Below are 23687 nucleotides of genomic sequence, written 5' to 3'. Positions count from 1 at the left end.
ATACAATAATATTCTTTTGATTGTGTACAAAGAGCAACGGTTGACTCTATTTATAGGGGAGCAAAGCACTCCGCGTATATTTCATCTACCCATCTAACCCATTTAAAACAACTTCAATTTTAACACTTTAATCCACTTTCATAGGCTTGCAAGTTGCAACATAAATTTCTTTAATTTGGTGTCATACATTGTGAAGTGACCCTTATAGGAAGAAATATTATATGAATAATTTTTTATTAAAAGTAATTGATAGAAAGTGAAAAAAGATAAAAATTTATGTTTTAATTTTTGGTGGTGATGCTCTATTCTTGTGTGGGGTTGGATTTGAGGTTCAGGAGTTTTTGTTTTCTTAGTAGGGGGTGGAATACTTGGTACTAAGTTTTCTGTGTTGCATTCACTAGTGACATGTTTACCTCTCCTGTTGGTCGAGGCTTTGCCGCTTTGGAACCTAATTATGAAAAAATATATATAAAAAAGTTAGATACAAAAAATAATAAAATATCATTTCTCTAAATAAATACAAGGCTATACCTAGGCCCTATTTTTTTTGTTCAGGTACCTAAGCCCAATATAAACTCTCAATAATCCGAATTAACAGAACCCTTTCTTTCATTCTACCCCATTAGATATACCAATTTGGGCTAAATTCGCTAAAAGATGGGTCTTTAAAGCTGCTCTAAGCCCCAAAAGTTATTGATTTTCCGGGTCAAAGTAATGACTTAGTGAGCTTGATGGATCAAGATTCACGACATAGATTTTTGGTCGGGAGATTCAAGACACTTAAGAAAGGCAATGTTCCGGATTCTCAAGCTGTTGGGCCGTATTATTTTCTTTTCATTTCACGTTTGAATAAACAAAATAAAAATCAACTTGAGTTAGTAGAGTGGTCAATTCACTCATCGGCTTAAATAAATATTAGACGAATCATGTCTTATGCATACAGCAATCCATTGATGATTAATTTAAAAAATATATAATAAATATATTAAAAACTTAAATTTTATAAATTTTTTTATAATTTTTATTTTCAATTAATAATTTTAACATGTATTTTTAGAATATATATTAACTAAACTTAATAAAATTTAAAATTTATAATTTTTTACGAGGACTTTTTCATTGATAATTTTAACACATTTTTACAGTACATATTAACTAAATTTAACAGATTATATATATAACTTTTAATAAATTATACTTTTATTTTGAAATTTTTTAAGAAATTTTAATAATTTTTTATCTTTAATTAAATTTTATTCTTCATATTTAAAATAAATTTTCATTTTTGTTCGTTGAATCGAAATCAGTCAAAATATTATTTTTTAATTTATTCCTTTCTACATGTGATATATAGAAAGAGGTAATTGTTAAAAATTATTTTTAATGTGAAAATGAAGTTGGTGTTTTGGTTGAAGATGGATATTTAAAGTATATTACAGTATTGTAGATATATAAAAAAAGGTGTTCAACACGCCTGTGTGTTGTCAGGATGATGACACGTGTCCAATACATACATTACATGTTGTCAGGATGTTGACATGTGTCTAACACACACCCTGCGTGTTGACTTTTTATCTGCAAAATCTACCCAGCTGTAATTACACAAAATAATGCCATTTTTAACAAAAACACATATTTTTTTCATATAAAAAAAATTAACCAATAATTATGGAAAAAAATATATTTTTAATTAATTTTGACCATAAAAAAATAAAATATATTTAAAATAATCTAAATAATCATTTTTCATTTATACAAACACGCATACACACTAAATAATCTAAATAGAACTTTTTTTTCCCATTCACAGCGTATAACTCGGTCCATGTCAACGACCTGATGATTGGAAGCTAACACTAATGGATGCATTATCAGAGCTAACAGAAGATGTAGGGATATAATAAATGGCAACAGGCATCTTTGTTGGAAGCTGTGGCACTGGACCTTCTAAATTCAGCACTTGAATTGCTTCTCTTATTGATGGCCTCATATTCTTATCAGGATGACAACACCACATTCCAACAATCATCATATACTTCACTTCTTTCTCATCAAAATCCTTTCCTACTCTCTCATCCACAACCTTATGCAATTCTTCTCTTCCATAATGATCCCAAACCCACTCAACCAACCCCTTTTGACTCTCTTCATTATCTACAAGGTCAAACACCCTTTTTCCTGTGGCAATCTCTAAAGCAACCAATCCAAAGCCATACACATCTGACTCCTTACTTGCCCTACGACTGCTTATATATTCTGGAGCCATATAGCCAATAGTTCCGGCTAAAGCCGATGTCTGAGACCCTAACTCATGATCTATGAGCTTAGCCAAGCCGAAATCACCAAGCTTGACATTGAAACTAGAATCCAACATCACATTGCTTGGTTTGATATCTCTGTGAATAACACATTGTTCCCATTCTTCATGAAGATAGAGAATAGCAGAGGCCAATCCAAGAGCTATCTTGTGCCTCAAGTTCCAAGATAATGGAGTCCTATTCCCAAACAAATGGGAATCAAGACTACCATTTGGCATGTACTCATAAACAAGAAGGAACTCACCTTGATCATGGCACCAACCTATGAGTTGCACAAGATTCCGATGCCTTAACCTGCTAATGACTTTGACTTCAGTTACATACTCTCTTTTCCCTTGTCTTGATCCACTTGATATCTTCTTAACAGCAACAACCAAATCTAGATCAGCAAAGTAGCCTCTATACACTGCTCCAAATCCACCTTGGCCTAACTTCCTGTTTGGGGAAAAATTATTGGTAGCAAAGACAATCTCTTCATAAGAGAACCTTCTTGGTCCAGCTCCTCTTTCAAAATCATCATTAATAGAGCTCACCCTCTCTATTTTTGCATCCTTTTTCTTGCTCTTCCATCTTCTAAATATTACATATGTTGAAATAACTACCACAATAAAAACAGCTCCTGCAACAACTGATCCAACCACCACCTTCCATGTCTTCTTCGAATTCTTTCCTTTACCAGGCTCTGCGGCGTCCAAACTAGAACTGAACTCCCAAGACTGAATAACATGTCGTTCTGTGTACTCACTAGTAGCCGCGGAAAATCCAATTGTAACCGATTGAGGCAAGACCTTCATCAAATCAATTTGATGAGAAAGGGTAGTATTCTCTTGAGAGGTAGAGGTCGTTTGGTATTTCCATGACACACTTAGAATCTTGTTTGTTGAATTGTACGCGATCCATGCATCAGCAATGTCATTACTATGCTTGCTAGCATTCCAAGCAGTGTAGTTTGCTGAAGAAATTGAATTAACATTGATTCCCACATGCTCCAATTTGGGATCCCACTCCGGATTAGGGAAGGAGTCAAACTCAACATGAACAATCTGATTGCGCAGCGAGTCGGCAGTGGATGTGTTGTATAGGCCTAGAAAGCCGCCGGCAGAGTTTGGTGGTATTTGGAATCCAGAAGGTGCAAGGAAGAATGCAAGGCCAGCAGCATATTGAGAATTGCCTTGAGTGTCAATAACAAAGGTGAAGTGTGTTTTCAAATCAGCTTGTTTTCCTGATCTTGATTCCCAAAGTAGAACATCTTTGGAGTATATGGCTGATCCAACTTGGAATAAGTAATCAATGTTATTGTTCAATTCTATTGTTCCAACACGAGGGATAGCTTGTCCTCTGTAAACTATGTTTGGATCGCCAGTAGTAAACCTAGATATTTGGAATTCGATTGAATAAGTTTTCAGAATAAAAACATGGAAGGATGAGAATAAAAGGTGAAGAAAAGAATGCCAGTTTGCGGCCATGGTATGTGAGTGTTGGGAATTCAATAGCCCAACATCTTTTTAAATATATGCACCTACCTTAGCTTCATTAAGATGATAAGTTAAAGTAGTATATCATGTCAATAATTTTCTTATTATTGTTTATGTTTATCTTCTAATTAAGATACAAGGAGTTATTTGTATTTTACGTTGATGACGATTCATTGAAAGGAAATATAAAGACAGGTGTAGTATGTAAATCTATATATGTTCTTCGTAAGTCAACCTCCAAAAATAAGTCAACTTTTGGCATCGAAAAAGAGAGGGCTCAATTTAATTAGCTGGCACATTTACGTTGGTTCCAGGTGCACCTGTAATATATTCTTCATCATTGTTTGAAATGAAATGAAAAGGAAATTGTTAGGAAGTTCAAGGAGTCTCAGATAGTTATTATTTGTTAGTTGTTCTTCTTGTGTTTTTTTTTTTTTTTTCTCTTAGTAGTCTTACTAAAATATAAAAATATTTTTAGAATCCTTTATATATTTATAAACATATTTATAATTTACTCACTAAAATAGATTATATCTGCAAAAGAATTAAGCTTGTAAAATTTTTTGAACCATCAAAGCAGCTGAAACTACATTCAGAAATATTTTATTGTGATGTATATGTGTATTATTATTAAATATTACTATTTATATAATTTTTTAATTTCTTGAGAAAGACTAGTGTTCTCTTGGGAGGTAGAAGTTGTGTGATATTTCCATGACACGCTTAGAATCTTCTTTCTTGAATTGTATGAAATCCAAGCATCAGCAATGTCATTACTATGCCTGCTAGCATTCCAAGCAGTGTAATTTGCTGAAGAAATTGAATTGATGTTGATTCCAACATGCTCCGTTTTGGGATCCCATTCTGGTTTGGAGAAAGAATCAAATTCAACGTGAACAATCTGGTTGCCGGAGGAGGCTCTGGTGGATGTGTTATATAGGCCCTAGGAAGCCACCGGCAGAGTTTAGTGGGATTTGGAATCCAGAAGGTGCAAGGAAGAAGGCAAGACCAGTACCATACTTTCAGCCATGGTTTTTGTGTAAACTAGTTTTGAAGTTAACATAAATATTTGAATAATAAAATGTTTTTTTTTTATCAAAGTTTTTTTTCTCTTATTTTTTAGTTTGATATTTTTTTTTGTTAAATATTGAGAATTAGATTGATTTAGTCTTAGTTCAAGAGATTGAATAAATTTAAATACCGGCATAATAGTATTGGAGTGTATTTAAAATTGTAACATAAATCTCAAGAAATTATATTATTACAGATAATTATATAAAACATGATCATAGATAACATTTTTGTATATAATAAGTTAATAACTATATATATATACTACATGCACCTGCCTTCATCAGGATGGAGTCTATCATGTAAACATTTTTTTTATTGTTTAGGTTAATCTTCTTTAATTCAGAAACAAATGTTTTGACATAGTTTGTTGTACGCGTTAATGACGATTTATTGAAAGGAAATACAACACTACACCTATCTTCATTGTAAAAAAAAAAAGGACAAGGTAGAGACTGAGACTGAGAGAGGGGTTTGTTTAATTTTTGGGGCGATGCATTAAGCAAGTTCCAGGTGCAAGGCACTATGTTTTGTGACTTTTGTCCTCTTCGTTCCTAAGTTGACCATAATTACTATATACTAACAATTGACTCTGAAAATGTTTAAATTTAATTCTATAAAAGTATAAAAAATTATTTTTATGCTATTACTAAATAATATCTTAGATAAAGTATTTTTTTTTTGTATTTCTAACATTTTGATTAAATTTTAATTTTTTTCTAATATTTAAAACGCTCTATTTTTATTTTAAGAAAATTTTATTTTTTATTTTTATTCTTTAATTAAAAATTAAATTTAATATTTTTTTAAATATTATTTTTCTTTGTAATGTTTCTTTTTTTATTTTTTATTTTTTTTTGTTATTTTTACTCTTAAATTATTAAAACCAATAATATGATCATTATAATATGATCATTATAATAATAATAATTTTTGGTGTTATTTAAAAGAAAATTATAATAAAATAAATTAAGAAATATTTTAAAAAACTAATTTAAAAAAATAAAATAAAATATTTGAGATAAAAATAGAACATCTCAAATTAATTTTTCCGTTTTCTCATGGAATTATATTTAAAAAGAGCACTAATTTTGGAATCATAACTTTTTCTAGCTTGCTCTCAATTACCTCCATCCTGTTCTAATTAGAATTGGGTTTGCTTGTTTGCCACCAATATAAGAGCTTGTGCCTGTGGTTTTTTATTTTTTTTTTACATTATTATTGATTCTTTAATATTAGTTTTTCAAAAAATTAAATCTTAAAATAATCTTTGAAATTACATTCAAAATTTAAAGTGGTCTTTAAAATTAATAATTACTCAATTTTATCCTTAAATTTATACTCTGAGATTTATAGTAATCTCTCATATAGTTTTCATCCATCGACTAGTTCCTGCCATACTGGCACGCCAACGACATAGTGACGTAGCAAACAAAATTTTTTTGTTTAATTTACAATGTGGTCTCATTCTCTTTTAAATCCCAATTCCTCAATTTTTGTTTCCGAAATTCTCTTCCTCGTTCTCTTCTTCTTTAATTTAATTATCTACTCTCACTCATTCAAATCTAATCATCTATGCAACAACAATATAAAATACAAATAGTTATTAATCAACAAAAACGTAATAAATCACAGTATAAATCTTTCAATTGGTACCTTCAACTTGTACTAATACCAAAAATAAGAAAAAAATATATTATTTCATAACTAAGACAAAATGAATCCAATAAATTTTATATAATTCTGCAGATTACTAATTAGTTTATCACACACAATGTTCTAACTCTCTCAAACACTTTCAATCCATTTTCAACAACGACAATTCAACTCATCACCACCATCACATGGCTGACAACAACGATAACATTAATGAAGTCTCAATCTTCCCTTTTCCTTCACTCGTAGCCAAGGCTACCTTCTCCCGCTCAAGTTTCACCCGCTACAGCTCTCCGTTCGAGATCACATTCACCGTCGGCAATCCCATGGAGCCAACCCCTGTCAGCAGTGTGCTACTCCAACCTCAGTTTTTGCAATGGAACTCCTCCAGTATGAGGTTGGAACTGTTTCGAAAGGGACGCATGGTGACATTCTGCGACAACTTCGACGACGAGGATGGGTCACATGCATATAGCAATAGGACACTATCAGCAAGAGAGGCAGTTGCGGCACAAGAGGCGGCAGAGGCGGTGGCTGCAGGAAAGGTTGTTGGAGAGGGAGCGGAAGACGAGACAGCACAACTAGTGATGATGTCACTGATGCACTTGTTGGAGGAGATTGATTGAGAGATGGGACTTGAAGATCAAAGTACATTTTGAATGATGATGAGAAATTTGATCAGGATGAGGATGATGAGAATGGTAATAGTGATGACTTGGAATTAAGTTTATATAATAGAGGTCATTGATGATTGAATTTGGAAGAATGAGAAAAGAGAATGAATAAGGTTGATGAAGAAGAAAATGAGAAAGAGAATTCAAGAAATAAAAATTGGGGATTAGAATTTTAATAGGGGAAAGGAATCAAAATACAAACAAAAAAGTTTAGTTTGTCACGTAGTAGGAATCAGTTTACCTCAACTTTTCGACGACTAGTGATGGACAGAAATTATGTGAGGGACTACTATAAATCTCAAAGTATAACTTCAAAGCTAAAGTTGTGTAACTATTAATTTTAGAGACCATTTTAAATCTTAAATGGGACTTCAAAAATCACTTTGAGATATAACTTATTTTTGAAGATTCATAAACTATCTTTCTCACTTTTTCATTGTCACGCCATCATTCTTAAAACTTAAAACTTCACTTTGAGGTGTTACTTTGGGGTCTGTCTCAAGAATGAGAGATGCATGATCTGACTCATCTCCATTAGTCTAAGAGCGGTTGCATGAGAAAAACTTATTAAATATTATTATTATTAAATTAAACATATAATATGTAATTATTCATTACTTTAAGCTTGCACTTATAATAAAGGAAACTGATCAGATAAGTCCCTGAACAAATGAAAGAAAGAAGCTAATAAGTAAAAAAAAAAGAAAAAAATGCAAAACACACCAACTAAACCATAACATAGCTAACTCCTCAAATATTCTCTCAACATGCACTCCATTTTTTCTCTTACTCGTCGGTTCCCAGCAGTACTATATATTTCTTGCTCTACAGGAAAGTACGGAAATACCATGAAAGAATGTCATGTGTCTCAACCAAATCACCACTAGAAGCAGAGAATTCAACAAGCGCCCATTCCGATTACAGAGCATTCGCAAAATCAACCGGATATATATGATAAAGTAGTTATAGGTACGGTACTGTTTGGATAAGAAACAATCACACTCAATAGTTTTGAGGATGATCCATATCTTATAAATGCTTTCCCTATTTGCACCATCTAGTTGAGAACCCATGACGCTGTTAACATCGATTCCTATGTGAGGGTATGGTGAGTAGGGAGGATCCCAAGTGTTCCCAAAGGTATTAAACTCGAATTCAAACAACCTTTTGACCTTACATCTAATTTTGATAATTTGTTCCGTTCTACGATCATGTACACGATAACTAGAAAGGAAAAAAGTGACATCAAAATCGAGATCAACAAGTTGACCAACATAAATAAAATTGAAGTTCAATTTCGGAATATAATAAGCATCAGAAAGATTAAAAGTTGATTGAGAGATAGAACCCTTGTGTGTTGCATGTAAAAAGAAATCATTAGTAGTATTGACAGAAGGTGTATTTGTTGTGATACGCAAAGAAGAGAAAAAATTATACAAAAGAGACATGTGATTAAAACAACTGGAGTCAAAATACCATTTAGAATTATCTGAAAAAGTCGAAAAAGCAGCAGGAGTATTACCAAAAAGAGAGAGAAGATGCTTATGAAGAGACGCAATATCAGAGAGAGAGATACAGAAGACCGGTTGAGAGGAACAGAGGTGGTAGATTTAGTAGTAATAGCAATAGCAGAAGTAGACACATTCTTGAAGAGAAACTGGAATGAGGATGATACTCGAGGTGACCAGGACGTGGTGGGCGAGTAGGACAGGCAGTAGTAAAATGTCCCGAGAGTTTGCAGTAATGACAGAACACTTGTGGACAATGGTAGTTAATGTGATCTTTCTGTTAACATTTGTGACATTCAATAGAAGGACAGTCTAAAAAGAGGTACCCAAAACAGTTACAGTTTCAATCGAATTTACCCTTTTTGTCTATGGTAGCAAAAACATCTGACTTTTCCATAATATATAGTAGAGACAAAGATCAAAGTGAAGAGGGAAAAACTGCAAATTTGAAGCCGAAAACGAGAAAACAGATGACAAAATCGGAAAGAGCTCACCAAAAAATCTTAGGGAAGGTTTCACTGTCTGCCACATCAGCATCATGTCAACGCCACATCAACAGCCACGTCAGCAGATGGATGACACATGGCGACGTCTGAGTGGAGGGAAAAGGCACACTTGCGAGTGAGCTGGAACGGGAATCAACCTGCGGGTCGGATCGGGTTACGTGCGGGTTTCTAGGGGCTTTGTGGCGCGATACGTGAAAGCTCTTGGACCATGCGATTGTCACCAAAGATTCAACGGATGTTGAAGTATCTGAAGATAAGGGAACCTGATCGAATACCGGTCTTCAGGCGGCGCATGAGGGCGCATCCAGCGGTAGAAGGCGACAAGTATGGAGGTGTTAGAATCTTAACGATGAGACAAATACGATAGTGATGGCAGTGACGACCTAAAATGTCGGAAAAAATTGAAAAACGAAAACAAAGAGCACTGTTAGAAAAAAAAATAAATGAACTATGAACAAATTTTCATGGAAGAAAAAAAGAAACCTATATTCTAATACCATATTAAAAATAAAAGATTAAACTAAAGAAATAATAGTATATTATTAAATGTGTCATAAAAATATAATACATAAGAATATATATAGATATTAGAAAAATTAAAATAATAAAAACATACATCCTATAATTAATATGCATATATTTTATATAAATATAAATTATAATAATTCATCTAAATTAATTCTAATTATTGTCTAAGAGAAACTAAGATATCATGTCACGATCGAAATCATCACTCTAAAATATTTAAACTAATAAAAACAAAGACCCTATCTAGAGCTTACGAATAACCTATATAGATTTAAATAAATGTGGTTCCTTTCAGTGAAACGTAATCAACGTATAATACAAATAAATCCTTGTACCTTAAGAAAGTTTATTTGAAGACAAGAAAAACCTAAACAATAATAATAAGAAAATTATTGACGCGTACGATTGACTTGATCTTAATGAAGCCACAGGCGCATATAATAAAGTCGCCAACATTATCTTAAGCTATTTAATTAGTTATCAACCAACTTCAGTTGTAATAGCTCACCTTCAAGATTCCACAAACCATGGCTACAATTTTCTTTTATCCATCACCAACCTTTCTTTACCTTTTGCTCTCAACCTTCCTTGCATTAAACCTCTCAACTTATTCGATTGAATTCCAAATATCTACGTTTACCACTGGCGATCCAAGCATACTTTATAGAGGACAAGCCATACCTCGTGTTGGAACGATAGAATTGAACAATAACATTGATTACTTATTCCAAGTTGGATCAGCCATATACTTCAAAGATGTTCTACTTTGGGAATCAAGATCAGGAAAACAAGCTGATTTGAAAACACACTTCACCTTTGTTATTGACACTCAAGGCAATTCTCAATATGCTGCTGGCCTTGCATTCTTCCTTGCACCTTCTGGATTCCAAATACCACCAAACTCTGCCGGCGGCTTCCTAGGCCTATACAACACATCCACTGCCGACTCGCTGCGCAATCAGATTGTTCATGTTGAGTTTGACTCCTTCCCTAATCCGGAGTGGGATCCCAAATTGGAGCATGTGGGAATCAATGTTAATTCAATTTCTTCGGCAAACTACACTGCTTGGAATGCTAGCAAGCATAGTAATGACATTGCTGATGCATGGATCACATACAATTCAACAAGCAAGATTCTAAGTGTGTCATGGAAATACCAAACAACCTCTACCTCTCAAGAGAATACTACTCTTTCTCATCAAATTGATTTGATGAAGGTCTTGCCTCAATCGGTTACAATTGGATTTTCCGCGGCTACTAGTGAGTACACAGAACGACATGTTATTCAGTCTTGGGAGTTCAGTTCAAGTTTGGACGCCGCAGAGCCTGGTAAAGGAAAGAATTCGAACAAGACATGGAAGGTGGTGGTTGGATCAGTTGTTGCAGGAGCTGTTTTGATTGTGGCAGTTATTTCAACATATGTAATATTTAGAAGATGGAAGAAGAAAAAGAAAAATGATGCTCTAAGAGAGAGGATGAGCTCTATTGATGACTTGGAAAAAGGAGCTGGACCAAGAAGATTCTCTTATGAGGAGGTTGTTGTCGCCACCAATAACTTCTCCCCAAACAGGAAGTTAGGTCAAGGTGGATTTGGCGCGGTATATAGAGGCTACTTTGCTGATCTAGATTTGGTTGTTGCTGTTAAGAAGATATCAAGTGGATCAAGACAAGGGAAAAGAGAGTATGTAACTGAAGTCAAAGTCATTAGCAGGTTAAGGCATAGGAATCTTGTGCAACTCATAGGTTGGTGCCATGATCGAGGTGAGTTCCTTCTTGTTTATGAGTATATGCCAAATGGTAGCCTTGATTCCCATTTGTTTGGGAATAGGACTCCATTATCGTGGAGCTTGAGGCACAAGATAGCTCTTGGATTGGCCTCTGCTATTCTCTATCTTCATGAAGAGTGGGAACAATGTGTATTGCATAGAGATATCAAACCAAGCAATGTGATGTTGGATTCTAGTTTCAATGTCAAGCTTGGTGATTTCGGTTTGGCTAAGCTCATAGATCATGAATTAGGGTCTCAGACATCGGTTTTAGCCGGAACTATTGGCTATATGGCTCCAGAATATATAAGCAGTCGCAGAGCAAGTAAGGAGTCAGATGTGTATAGTTTTGGATTGGTAGCTTTAGAGATTGCCACCGGGAAAAGGGTGTTTGACCTTATAGAGGATGAAGATAGTCAAAAGGGGTTAGCGGAGTGGGTTTGGGATCATTATGGAAGAGAAGAGCTTCATATGGTTGTGGATGGGAGACTAGAAAAGGATTTTGATGAGAAAGAAGCCATGTATTTGATGATTGTTGGTTTATGGTGTTGTCATCCTGATAAGAATGGGAGACCATCAATAAGACAAGCAATTCAAGTGCTGAATTCAGAAGGTGCACTGCCACAACTTCCAACAAAGATGCCTGTTGCTATATACCATATTCCCACACCTTCTGTCAGCTCTGATGGTGCTTCCGTTAGTGTTAGCCTCCAATCAGGTCGGTGAGATAGAGATGTATATTTAAGATGGTGCATGAATAAGATTTTATATCTCCTTTAATGGGAGAACTAAGTGTTTTGGTATCAATGCATAAACCTTAGCATATTCGCTTTTTGTGTAATATATATTGTTGACCCCGACTATATTTATCATGCTTATGATATGTGAATTATATATAGAACGTTAAATTAATTAGATAATCATGCTGTATGACCAAGTTATTTTGGTAATAAGTTTAGTTAACTTGGTTTAATAGTTTATTAACACAATAAATATCCGTCAAAAGAAAAAAAAATACATAAGAGAAAGAAATTTTTTTTTATTAAATTTAATTATAAAAATAACTTATTCATTTAATATTTTTTTGTCGCTTTTTATTTTTAATATGGAGGAGAGATTGGTATGTTGTAGCATTGTGGAGAGTACAATAATTTTATCTGCATGTGGTGTCAGAAAAACACAACTCGAACAGAGAGAGTTAAAGACAAAAATACGAGATTCCGTTTTTTTTTTTTAAAAAAGAGAAAAACTTAATTAAAGGATCCGTTTTCTTTTACAAAGAAAATAAATAAACTAATTGGACGGTCTGATTATTTAATTTTGAATTTCAAATTTTCTCTTCCTCACAACTCGGATCATCTGATTTGGTATCCAAATTTTTTTTCACTGAATTTAGATGGTCTAATTTTTTGTTGTCCCACATTCATGTATAGCACCCCATCATCCATATCAATGCATAACACGCACATGACATATCTAAATTAATCAGCCTTCTTTTCTAAGTTGTTTTCATAAATTTTTTTAAAATTTTATTAGAAATATATTAGACGATCATCAAAATTTAGTATTTTTAATCATCACTTAAGCATTAACTTAAAATTCTTTTAATATAATAATTTAACAACATATTTTACCTTATATTTTAAATATTTATTAATTATTATCTAAAGACTAAAAATAATAAATTCTCATATTTCTTTATCATTTATCGAATTATTATTAATAACTTATATGTATTAATTCATGACTTTAAACTTGCATTTATTATAAAGGAAACTGGTCAGATGAGTCTCTGAACAAATGAAAGAAAGAAGCTAATAAGTAGAAAAAAGAAAAAAAAAATGCAAAACACACCAACTAAACCATAACATAGCTAACTCCTCAAATATTCTCTCAACATGCATTCCATTTTTTCTCTTCTCGTCGGTTCCAAGCAGTACTATATATTTCTTGCTTTACAGGGAAGTACGGAAATACCATGAAAGAATGTCATGTGTCTCAACCAAATCACCAGTAGAAGCAGAAAATCCAACAAGCGCCCATTCCGATTGCAGAGCATTCGCAAAATCAACCGGATACGATAAAGTAGTTACAGGTACGGTACTGTTTGGATAAGAAACAATCACACTCAACAGTTTTGAAGATGACCCATATCTTATAGATGCTTTCCCTATTGCACCATCTGGTTCAGAATCCATTGGCCATTTTGCAGTGGCCACCGATCTGACGCTGTTAACATCGATTCCTATGTGAGGGTATGGTGAGTAGGGAGGATCCCAAGTGTTCCCAAAGGTATCAAACTCAACCACCACAACCTGGTTTGCAGAGGCATTGAATGCAGTTTGAGAGTTGAAGAGTCCAAGGAATCCGCCACTCGAGTTGTCTGGGAACTCATAATCGAGTGATGCGAGGAAAAAGGTGAACCCGTCGCCGTGAGGTTGCACACCGTTTGTTTTCACGGTGAAGGTGAACTCTGTAGTGAAGTCTGCAACTTTGCCGGTTCGGTTGTTGAAGAGCCGAACTGCTCCAAAAAATGCGGCCAAACCAGAACGGTCTGGAAGTGCTTTGCCTGTATTGGGATCGGTTTTGGTCAGGTGTAGCGCTCCATCTGTTGTTGGTGGAGAATTATAGTGATTAGAGAACTAAGATCATTAAGTCAAATAGAAAACTTTGATAATTTAATATGATTAAATTACAATTCGATTATCAATTAAATAAAAACAATTACGTGTCAGTCTCGCTTAAAAATCAATATAAAAGTTCAAATTACTTAAAGTAAAAATTTTTTAGTAATACTAATTTACTAATAATAATATCTTATAGAAATACACAAATGTATATATTTATATTCAATTTTTATAAATATAATATAATTAAATTAATTTTTATTTATATGAATAACTAAATTAGAATTATATTCATTATCATAATATAAAAATAGAATGACGATTTAGTTTTATTTGATCTTCATGAGAAAGTTGATTATTTTAGTAAATTATTATGCTATGAAAAAAAATACATATAAATATACATAAATTATTGATATTTTATTCTCATTATATTATGTAGTACAGTACAACTATACAATATAGCTACATTATTTTATTTGATTGACTACCTGAAATGCTAGAATCTTCACCGTCCAACAGAAGATTTCTAAGACCCGGCGTGAAACGTGGGTAGTTGAAGGACAATGAGTCTGATTTGGCAATGGTTATGAACATGAGTGAAAACATGAAGATCATTAGGAGTTTTTGGTCGGAGTTGGCCATCTTTTGTGATATTTTGAGTGATAACCAATAGTGGTTGTGTTCTTGTGTTGAATGATGAATGGAGCAAGTAGAGAATGCATATATATAGGAGGCGAGATCTTCTGAATTGACGTTATAAAAATAAAATAAATAAGCAGGCCGAATTGAACTAGGTAGCCAGCAATGTTGGTCAAACCATCAAAGCGTTGGTGAAAAGAGCAAGGAAGTTTAACTATATATGAAATATTTGTCTACATGTTTGTGGACGTAACCTCTGTCCCGGGGAGAAACTGACGAATTTGTTTCAACTTGTGTGTTTAGTGCATATTTTTAAGAGGTTATTAGATTAATAAACTATGATATATATGAGCAAGGTAATTTGTTTTTCTTTTTAACAATTATTATGTAGTTAAAAAAACCTTTCACAAACGGATAGTGCTAAGGAGGCAATGGTATATAAGCGTACAATGTGTACAATAAACTAAATTTTTTTTCTATCAATATCATAAAATCACTCATCCCAAAAACTTAAATTGATTTTGAAGTTCATCAAGGATCCAATCCTTGACCTTTCGGATCTAGAACTCTAATACTATGTCATGAACCCAGTCATCCTAAAAACGTAATTTGACAGAAATAATATAACACTAATAGTCATATCTCTAATACTTTCTAAACCTCCATTATACACATTATACGCTTAAACCATTGGCTCCCTATACTTTCTCTCCACAATATAGAATATACAAAGTTTATCCCCTTGCTTATTGCCAATTGTCACATCATTTTGAAAAGAAATCTAATATCCTTTTTGACCTAACATTTCGGACATTTCATGGAAAAACTTGCCATTGGTTTTGCCACCAGAAAAATAATTGTTAGCTGTCAAATATGGCAGCAACGAAACGTTAATCAAGCTGTACGTACACTAACTGAGTTGCATGAACTCTCTAGTCGCCTTATTCCGGCAATTTAATTTCCCAACTCTATATATATAATTAATCATTTTCGCTCCGATCCAGACATCATTCATCACAACATGGCTTTCTTCAGCTCAAAATCATATCTGCCACTTTCTTCTCCACTCAAAATCTTCATCTCATTGCTCTTGCTTCAATTATTTAACAATAGTGTTAACTCACAATTCCCAACACCGCCGGACTATGAATCCGTTGACTTCGGCGTCTCCTCTTTCGACCCCAACGACCCAAACCTAGGCCTTTTTTCCGGTGCCTCAATATCCAATGCCGGAATTCTACACTTAACTGAAACTGATTACCAAGGAAAAGCACTTCAAAACAGTGTCGGTCGGCTGGTGCATGGAACACCGGTGCATATCTGGGATAGAAATACCGGAAACCTCGCGGACTTCACCGCAGGGTTTGCTTTCGCAGTAAACCCTGACGATTCAGAAGTCCGCGGGGATGGATTCGCTTTCTTCCTTGGACCACTAAGACAGGATATACCCCAGAATTCCACTGGAGGGTATCTTGGTCTTTTCGACCCTAAAACAGCGTTAGATCCAAGCAAGAACCAAATCTTAGCTATTGAGTTCGATACTTTTCCTAACGAATGGGACCCTCCTGCAGCAACGATAACTCAAGCCCCTCACGTTGGAATCGACGTTGGGTCTGTTAAGTCGGTGGCGACGGCGAACTGGCCGGCTTATTCCATTCCGTCATTCGCGGTTGGGTCAGCGAGCATAAACTATAACTCTGAATCGAAAAGGTTGAGTGTGTTTGTGAGTTACCCTGGGATAAGCAATGCCACCGTCTCACTCTCCGCCAATGTTGATTTGAGGAGTGTTTTGCCGGAATATGTGAGGATTGGTTTCTCTGCCGCCACCGGTGATGTGGTTGAAACGCATGACATTTTTAGCTTCTATTTCGAAAATGCCCTATAGATTCAGTACCAGAATTGGAGTGGTTTTTGCCATTATTATTTCAATAAGAACGTAATGTTTTAATTTCCTAGTTGTGTGCTTTGATTTCTTTTTATTTATTGTGTCCTGTACTTGGGGAACTCGTCAAGTTGACAAAATGATAATTAATAAAAAGATTTATTTATTGTGTTCTTCCTTTCATAATAATATTCATCATCGCTTTTGTGTTTACTTGGTTGGAATGCATATTAAAGCATAATCATATGGTGTACAAGGCATTTTAATAAAAAATGAAATTTATTTTTTTATAATAAAATAACCACAAAAAATAATTGTAATGTACAATGCATATATTTTCGGCTGATTTTCATAAATAAAGAAAAAAACTTAATTACAAGAATGAAGGATTTGAAAAAGAATTACTTAACGTTCGTAAACAAGAACGCAACATAAAAGGACGTAGTATTTTTAGAAATATTTGAAAAAATAATAAATATATAATATTAGATATAATAAATATATAATTTATATATTATATATATACATATAATTATAAATATTAGATTAAATAAAATAATTTTAAATTATTATTTTTTTAATATTTCTAGGTACTTTAATCATATCATTAGCGTTAATGACTCAAAATCATCAACTCTAACTTTACTTCTTTAAAGTCTCATATATATTTAATTTCTCTCGTTTAAATTTCGCATCATCTCCTCCCACTCTTTAATTGATAGAGCTTTCTGCACTTTTCTTTGTAGCTCTCTACTTATGAGAATACATCATAATAAGGAATTAAGATGAATATTTTTTTTTCCTCCATTATTATTGGTATTTGACAATTAGTAGCACCAACAGTACTCTGTTTTTGTAACCACCTCGCTGTCTATACCATACGTCTTGTAGACGTTGTAGTGTTGATACACTAAGCACAACATGAAGTGTGTTGGGTCTTATGAATTATGAGTAAATTTTTTCAAAGAACACTACACTCTAGGGCAATGTTCTATTGATCAATAACATAATAATTAAAAATACAACCTAGCCGGCGCCGTACTAAATAGACTTGTCATTGTATTGTATTGTCTATCATTATAGAAAAAGATGATATATGAATTTTTATACAATATTAAATTTAATTGATATACTGTATGAAAAAAAAGAATTATAATTTATTATTTTGACTATAAATATCTATTTTATTTTTTCAACTTCGGTGTATTTTTATTTCATTTCTTCACCATTTAATTTTTTGAGTTTACTTTTGTATTCTCTATTTTTTTTCCTAAATTTTGTTTTTTTTTTCATTTTCTGTGTTCATATGTATTCATCGTCATCTAGTTTGATTTCTTGAGCTATTCAATTAGAGAGCTATTCAAATAATGACGCCTAAAATATTTTTTTTAAAGATATTTTTCAGTAATTAAAATTTAATATATATAATCGATTAAATTATGTTATTTTTGTCAAAATTAGGCCAGACAAATTGATTTAACCAAAAAAAATGGTGAATCAAATCTTAAATTGGTCTTAAACTAATATTATTTTTTTATAAAAAATTACTACAATACTCTTATTATAGAGAATGATTAAAATACTCTAATTATATATTAAAAATTCTAAATCCTAACCCTACGATAGAAAAATAAAGGACTAAAATTTAGGATTTTCGAAATTAATATATATAATAGGATATTGTATTCATTTTCTATAAAAAATAATATTAATTTAGACCAGTTCAAGATTTAATTCACCATTTTTTCAATCAAATCAATTTATCTAACCTAATTTTGACAAAAATAATATAATTTAATTGATTATATGTATTAAATTTTAATTATTAAAAAATATCTTTATAAAAAAATGCTTTTGGTGTCTTTATTTGAGTGGCTTCCATTCAATTATGTGTGTGTCATCTTCAGATTTTGTTTAGTGATTTTCTTTGTTTTTACGTCAAAAAAAAAATTACAAATATTATCATCTTAATATATTTAATGAATCTATTGTAAGTTGTTATATAAATTAAAACTATAATTTTTAAATATAAAACCAAATCTTCTTAATTAAGTGTTCTTGAAAACATCTTTTTGAAGGGTTAAAAATATTAATTTATCAATAATGTTGTAAAGATAGTAGTAAATGTAGGATTTAGATTTTTATTCTGTTTTATTAACAAAAATATTAGTTTTCGAAATTATGGTAAACGAAAGTGATGTGCGTAGACAATATTTCGCAATTTTATTAATTTTTAAATATTTTTTTTTTTCGCATTTTGGAGATGTAATAAGTTCTAACTTCTATCTGTGATTAAGAACAGCTAGTCTAGACTAATAGGCCACACCAAAAGATTGATCCACCAAAAATGAATTAGACGAAAAAGGCAATATATTATTAAAGTAATTTTTTCGAGAATAATTAGTGGAATTTTAAACCTAACTTAACAATGCAATGTATGTTAATCTAATTTTATTGCCATCATCTGAAAAAATTTTCATAGACACTAATTTTTTAGGCGCACGCATCAACACAGAGGAAGCTTGCTTGCACATCTTTCTCCTGATCTAAATACATCTTCTCATTCCATCCTGCCGTAGTGGTAATAATGTGTATCACATGAGCCAACTTACGTTGGTTAAGTACTCAGTTCACTTATTTGTTTAAGTAAGTGTCAAAGATTTAAATCTCATTTTATATATATAGTAATTTATTGATCAACAATAAAATTTTAAATGGAACTTAAATTTACGACGAATTAATTTTTAATCTATCGAGTTAGAAAATACTATAGACAACTAAAACGTAATTAATGTAATATCCTATGAAACATAGACACTTCGTTGAGTTGTCGTGTCTACGTGTCAAACACATTTTGAACACGATACTCATCGAAACTCGTCCAACACGCATGTCTGTTGTGTCCAATTATATCTTAATAAAAAATAAAAAATACACTTGAACACACCTAAATACCATTAAGTGTCCATATGTCCAACCTTATTCTTAACATGTATTTTTAAAATGAGTTTAAAAATAATATATATTATTATTTATTAAAACAAAAATATTTTAAATATTTTTATATAATTAAAAAAAGACATTAAAAATAATTAAAAAATTATTTTATATTTTAATACTAATAAAATATCAAAATTTTATTATAATTTATCCAAAAAATATTTTATATTTTATATATATACTATGTCATCGTATTTTATAAAATTTTAAAATTTGTATATCTGCTATATTATATCATATTTCGTATTCGTGTTGGTATGTGTACATCTTAGATTCTTAGGTGATATCACATCTTCTCTCTCATTATTAATTTTCCCTTCCAATCATTCTATTTCTCTTTCCTCCATTATTTTCCTCCCCTTTCCCTTCTTATTTTCCTCTTTCTTGCATTACTCTGCCCCACATGTTCAATGTTACGTTTTTCTCTCATTATTAATTACATTTGGATTTTACTAATAAATATTTTAATAATATTCATTAATATAAAAGGAGATACTTTCGTATACCGTGTGAAGTAAGAAATTCTTATTTCATCAAATAAATTTATTAATTGAATTTAAAAAAAATAAAAAAAAAACGAGAGAAACAATAATAAAAAGTAGATAAATGATGTGGAGAAAAAAATTCATGAAGTAAATAAGAATATTTTTTTTAAATGAAATTAAAGTAGAAGAATTTTATAAACAATTTTTTAATGATATTAAACATATACAAAAAATTTTATTAATAATAATAATAATATAATACTCGTTTATTATACATTATTCCAAAATTATACACCATTAGATAATTCAATCAAATATAATTAGTTAAATATGTTAAAAAATTTAACAATTCATAATATTATTTTCATATGAAGATATTTTTATTAAAATAATCATTAAATAATTTTTAGATATGTAATTTTTTTATATAAATAAATTCTCATTTCTTTTTTTCGGTTGTCTTTAGTCTTTAAAGATAAGTGTATATCTTTGTGAAGATGGTATATACAATAGAAGACTATAAAATTTAAGAAAAATCATCATCATAAAAATTAGTTCATATATGTTGAAAGAATTTAAAATTTTATAAAAAACCTTTTTTAAGTATTGATCCCACGAGACTTATTATATAGCTTCTTTTTTAAAAGTTGGCATCTCAACGACTTTATTAATATTTTATTCGATTTTTTATTAGTCAAAATTTTCTATAAACAATCCTTTTAGGTAATGAATTATAAAATTTTAAACGAATCATTGTCATAAAAACTAACTCATATGATAAAAGAGATAAGATTTTATAAAAATAAATTTGAAATTATAGTCTCATAAGACTTATAACAATATGTTTATCCGTAAAACTTTCCTAAACAATTAAGTAGTATTCTAAAAACTGTCGCAATTAAATAGCAAGACACTTAACTGCGTTAATTTTTTAAATTGACTTAACATATTTTACGAGAATTAAAAACTGCCGTAAATCTAAAAAATAAAAAACTCCGCAGAATAGTGTGTTTTTTTTTTTTTTTTGTAGTGTTAGAGACTAGCGATTTATTCTGCATATTAGTATTCATTTTGTATTGTAGGATGCCATGCATGCATTTGTGTCTTTTCACTCTGAGAGTCAAGTGCATTTCAATTATCAAAGTTGATTAAAGTTTCTTTAACTTAAGAGAAGAAAAACCAGCCATAACTCACAACAGAAAAACAAGCTAAAATTTAAAGCTCAATGTAATTTATAAATAAACACATTAATGACTATATCGTCCAACCACCGCTGAACCCTTTATTCCTATTAGCATTGGGTTATTATTATCAAATTTATTACTCCATTATTTTACTCCACACATACTATACTGCTTTAGATGATATCATGATTCTTCAATTTTCCTTGCATTGCTGCTGGTTTTGCTCCTCAACCCACTTTGAGAAAACTTCAAGGGTTGTGGAGTCAGTCCTATAAAACTTCTGTGTGAATTCAAGAAAAATTGGCCACGTGAAATCTGGATAGAGCCTTGGATTCTCGTCGGTGACAAGTTCTTTTGGAGGAATCACTACTTTCTTTCCGTTTGGATTCAGAAAAAAAGCAATCGATCTTCTCACAACTTTCTCGTTCACAACCACTCTGTGCAAGCAACTCTTGTAAAGTCCGTTTGTCATTGCCTGACAAATCAAAATTCATTATCAATTATAATTAGTAAATGAATTTAAGTAATTTTCAGTGTAATATACCCTAATTATAGATCAATTTAATCATTGAAAATGAAAGTTTACAATAATAATAATAGGAGTAAAAATTTAAATTGATCCTCAAATTTTTTGAGTGATCACAATTCACAAGTCCCTATTAGATGTTAATTCCTAAATGTTCAAATTGTAAGATAAATTCATCAAAGACTAAAGAACTAATAAACAAATATTAGAAATTAAAATGATTATTATAATAAAAACTAGAGACTAATTTAGAGTTTTAGTCTAATAATACCGTGAAAGTGTCACCAATATTGACAACAAAAGCTCCTTGTTTTGGAGACACAGAGTACCATTGATCATCTGCAAACACTTGTAGACCACCCACTAAATCTTGATGAAGTATGGTTAAGGATGTAGGGTCACAGTGGGGCCCAATTCCTAGGGCCAAATCAGGTCTCTGGCATGTTGGATAGTAATTCAGCCTCATCACAGATTCATTGTCTTCATAGAAATCTCTGAAATATTTGCGCCCAACACCTAAGCTCAATCCAAGTAGCTCCATCAGTACCAGGCAAACATTACTCATGGCTTCACCGTACTCTTCCAAGGTAGTTCTAGCAAAAAACAATTGAGGTTGTCATAATTAATTTGGATTCTATAATCTTGTAAGAGTGACTAGTGAAATATGTTAAAATTTATTAAATGGTAATGTGATCAATAATAAAATCAATCACAAATTAATTAACAAAAATTTTACACATTTGAAAAATAAAAAAACGCAGATCTAAAAGTAAGATATAAAAATTACACATTCAAAGTTTCGAATATTTGATTTTGGACTTTTATTTTATAAGTTTGCCTCTATTAATAAAATAATTTAAACATATATATAAAATATGATTAATAAATTATTACACATACAAAATATAATTTAAACTTTCGACTATTAATTTAACAGACGAGTGATTTAACTACTCAAAATTTATGAATACTCATGTCTTACCCAAATCGCTTGTAATCTTCCCCCAAAACCCTAGCAAAGTATTCCTCCACGGTCTTCCGATTAGGTTCAGCACAGTAATTAATTGAAAGAGTTTCCTTCCATGGAAGAGTGGAATGGAACCTTCCAAGGAAGCTACTAGCATACCCCCAAGGACTTGGAACCACTCTCTCAGCCCTCAGCTTCTCCTCCATGGGCAAGGTAAAGAACTCATCGATTAGCTTTTCGGTTGTGGCCACGAGCTCCGCGTCGACGCCGTGGTTAACAAGGATGAGGAATCCATGCTTCTTGCAGGCCTCGTTAACCTCGGCGCAAAGAGTTTCAACGATTTTAGGATCCCCGGAGAGGAAAGACTTCAAATCGATCTGTGGAACTTGGAGTTCTGGAAGGTTCAGGCGGTTTTCGCTACCAGGCCATACGAATTCGGTGGGTACATTTGAAAGCTTTCCCCAAGAAGCATCAAAGAGTGTCCTGGATTCTGTTGGGGGAAGAACAGCGGTTTGAGAAGAAGCCATTGTTATTGTTATTGTTATTGTGATTGTGAAGAATGAAGATATGTGGTTTCTTGTAGATTGGTTACATATATATAGATGGAGGAGCTCTAATTAATAACCGAGCAACAACTTTTGTGATTTATAGTTATCAAATAGTCATCAATAATATTTTTAATTATGTAAAATTATTTATTTTTTCTTTTACTAGTTACTTATTTATCAAAATTTAATAAAGTGCTCAACCTATATTTTTTCTTAATAACTGGAAACAAGGAGCGATGAGGTCAGCAATGACATAGCCCTATATGAATGGACACAAAGTTAATTGCATTTTGCATAGTTCTAGAGACTAAGCATATACATATA

The 23687-nt window shown here is 31.8% G+C and overlaps 5 protein-coding genes across 5 annotated transcripts; 2 read left to right on the top strand and 3 right to left on the bottom strand.

The window, feature by feature from the left end:
- Window positions 1–1774: 1774 nt before the first annotated feature.
- Window positions 1775–4160, bottom strand: LOC112799976 (L-type lectin-domain containing receptor kinase IX.1-like). The gene has a single exon (XM_072236590.1). The coding sequence runs from the start codon at window positions 3782–3784 to the stop codon at window positions 1829–1831; it is 1956 nt and encodes a 651-aa protein (XP_072092691.1). The 5' UTR covers window positions 3785–4160; the 3' UTR covers window positions 1775–1828.
- Window positions 4161–10226: 6066 nt separating this feature from the next.
- Window positions 10227–12327, top strand: LOC112799882 (L-type lectin-domain containing receptor kinase IX.1-like). The gene has a single exon (XM_025841872.3). It carries the CDS (start codon window positions 10264–10266, stop codon window positions 12226–12228), a length of 1965 nt encoding a protein of 654 aa, XP_025697657.1. The 5' UTR covers window positions 10227–10263; the 3' UTR covers window positions 12229–12327.
- Window positions 12328–13329: 1002 nt separating this feature from the next.
- On the bottom strand, window positions 13330–14821 carry LOC112799881 (lectin 5-like). The gene is made up of 2 exons (XM_025841871.2): window positions 14621–14821; window positions 13330–14110 (listed from the first exon to the last, which is right to left on the bottom strand). Exons 1-2 carry the CDS (start codon window positions 14772–14774, stop codon window positions 13458–13460), a joined length of 807 nt encoding a protein of 268 aa, XP_025697656.1. The 5' UTR covers window positions 14775–14821; the 3' UTR covers window positions 13330–13457.
- An 850-nt stretch (window positions 14822–15671) lies between these two features.
- LOC112804071 (lectin 9-like) lies at window positions 15672–16827 on the top strand. Its single transcript, XM_025847503.3, has one exon. It carries the CDS (start codon window positions 15793–15795, stop codon window positions 16654–16656), a length of 864 nt encoding a protein of 287 aa, XP_025703288.1. The 5' UTR covers window positions 15672–15792; the 3' UTR covers window positions 16657–16827.
- A 4520-nt stretch (window positions 16828–21347) lies between these two features.
- LOC112799975 (gibberellin 20 oxidase 4-like) lies at window positions 21348–23390 on the bottom strand. The gene is made up of 3 exons (XM_025841994.2): window positions 22831–23390; window positions 22120–22441; window positions 21348–21797 (listed from the first exon to the last, which is right to left on the bottom strand). Exons 1-3 carry the CDS (start codon window positions 23340–23342, stop codon window positions 21516–21518), a joined length of 1116 nt encoding a protein of 371 aa, XP_025697779.1. The 5' UTR covers window positions 23343–23390; the 3' UTR covers window positions 21348–21515.
- Window positions 23391–23687: the final 297 nt, after the last annotated feature.

This window comes from Arachis hypogaea, chromosome 5, assembly GCF_003086295.3.
Source record: "Arachis hypogaea cultivar Tifrunner chromosome 5, arahy.Tifrunner.gnm2.J5K5, whole genome shotgun sequence".
Taxonomy (NCBI): Eukaryota; Viridiplantae; Streptophyta; class Magnoliopsida; order Fabales; family Fabaceae; genus Arachis; species Arachis hypogaea.
Note: the sequence above shows the minus strand (reverse complement) of the source record. Positions and strands in the feature narration are given on the sequence as shown.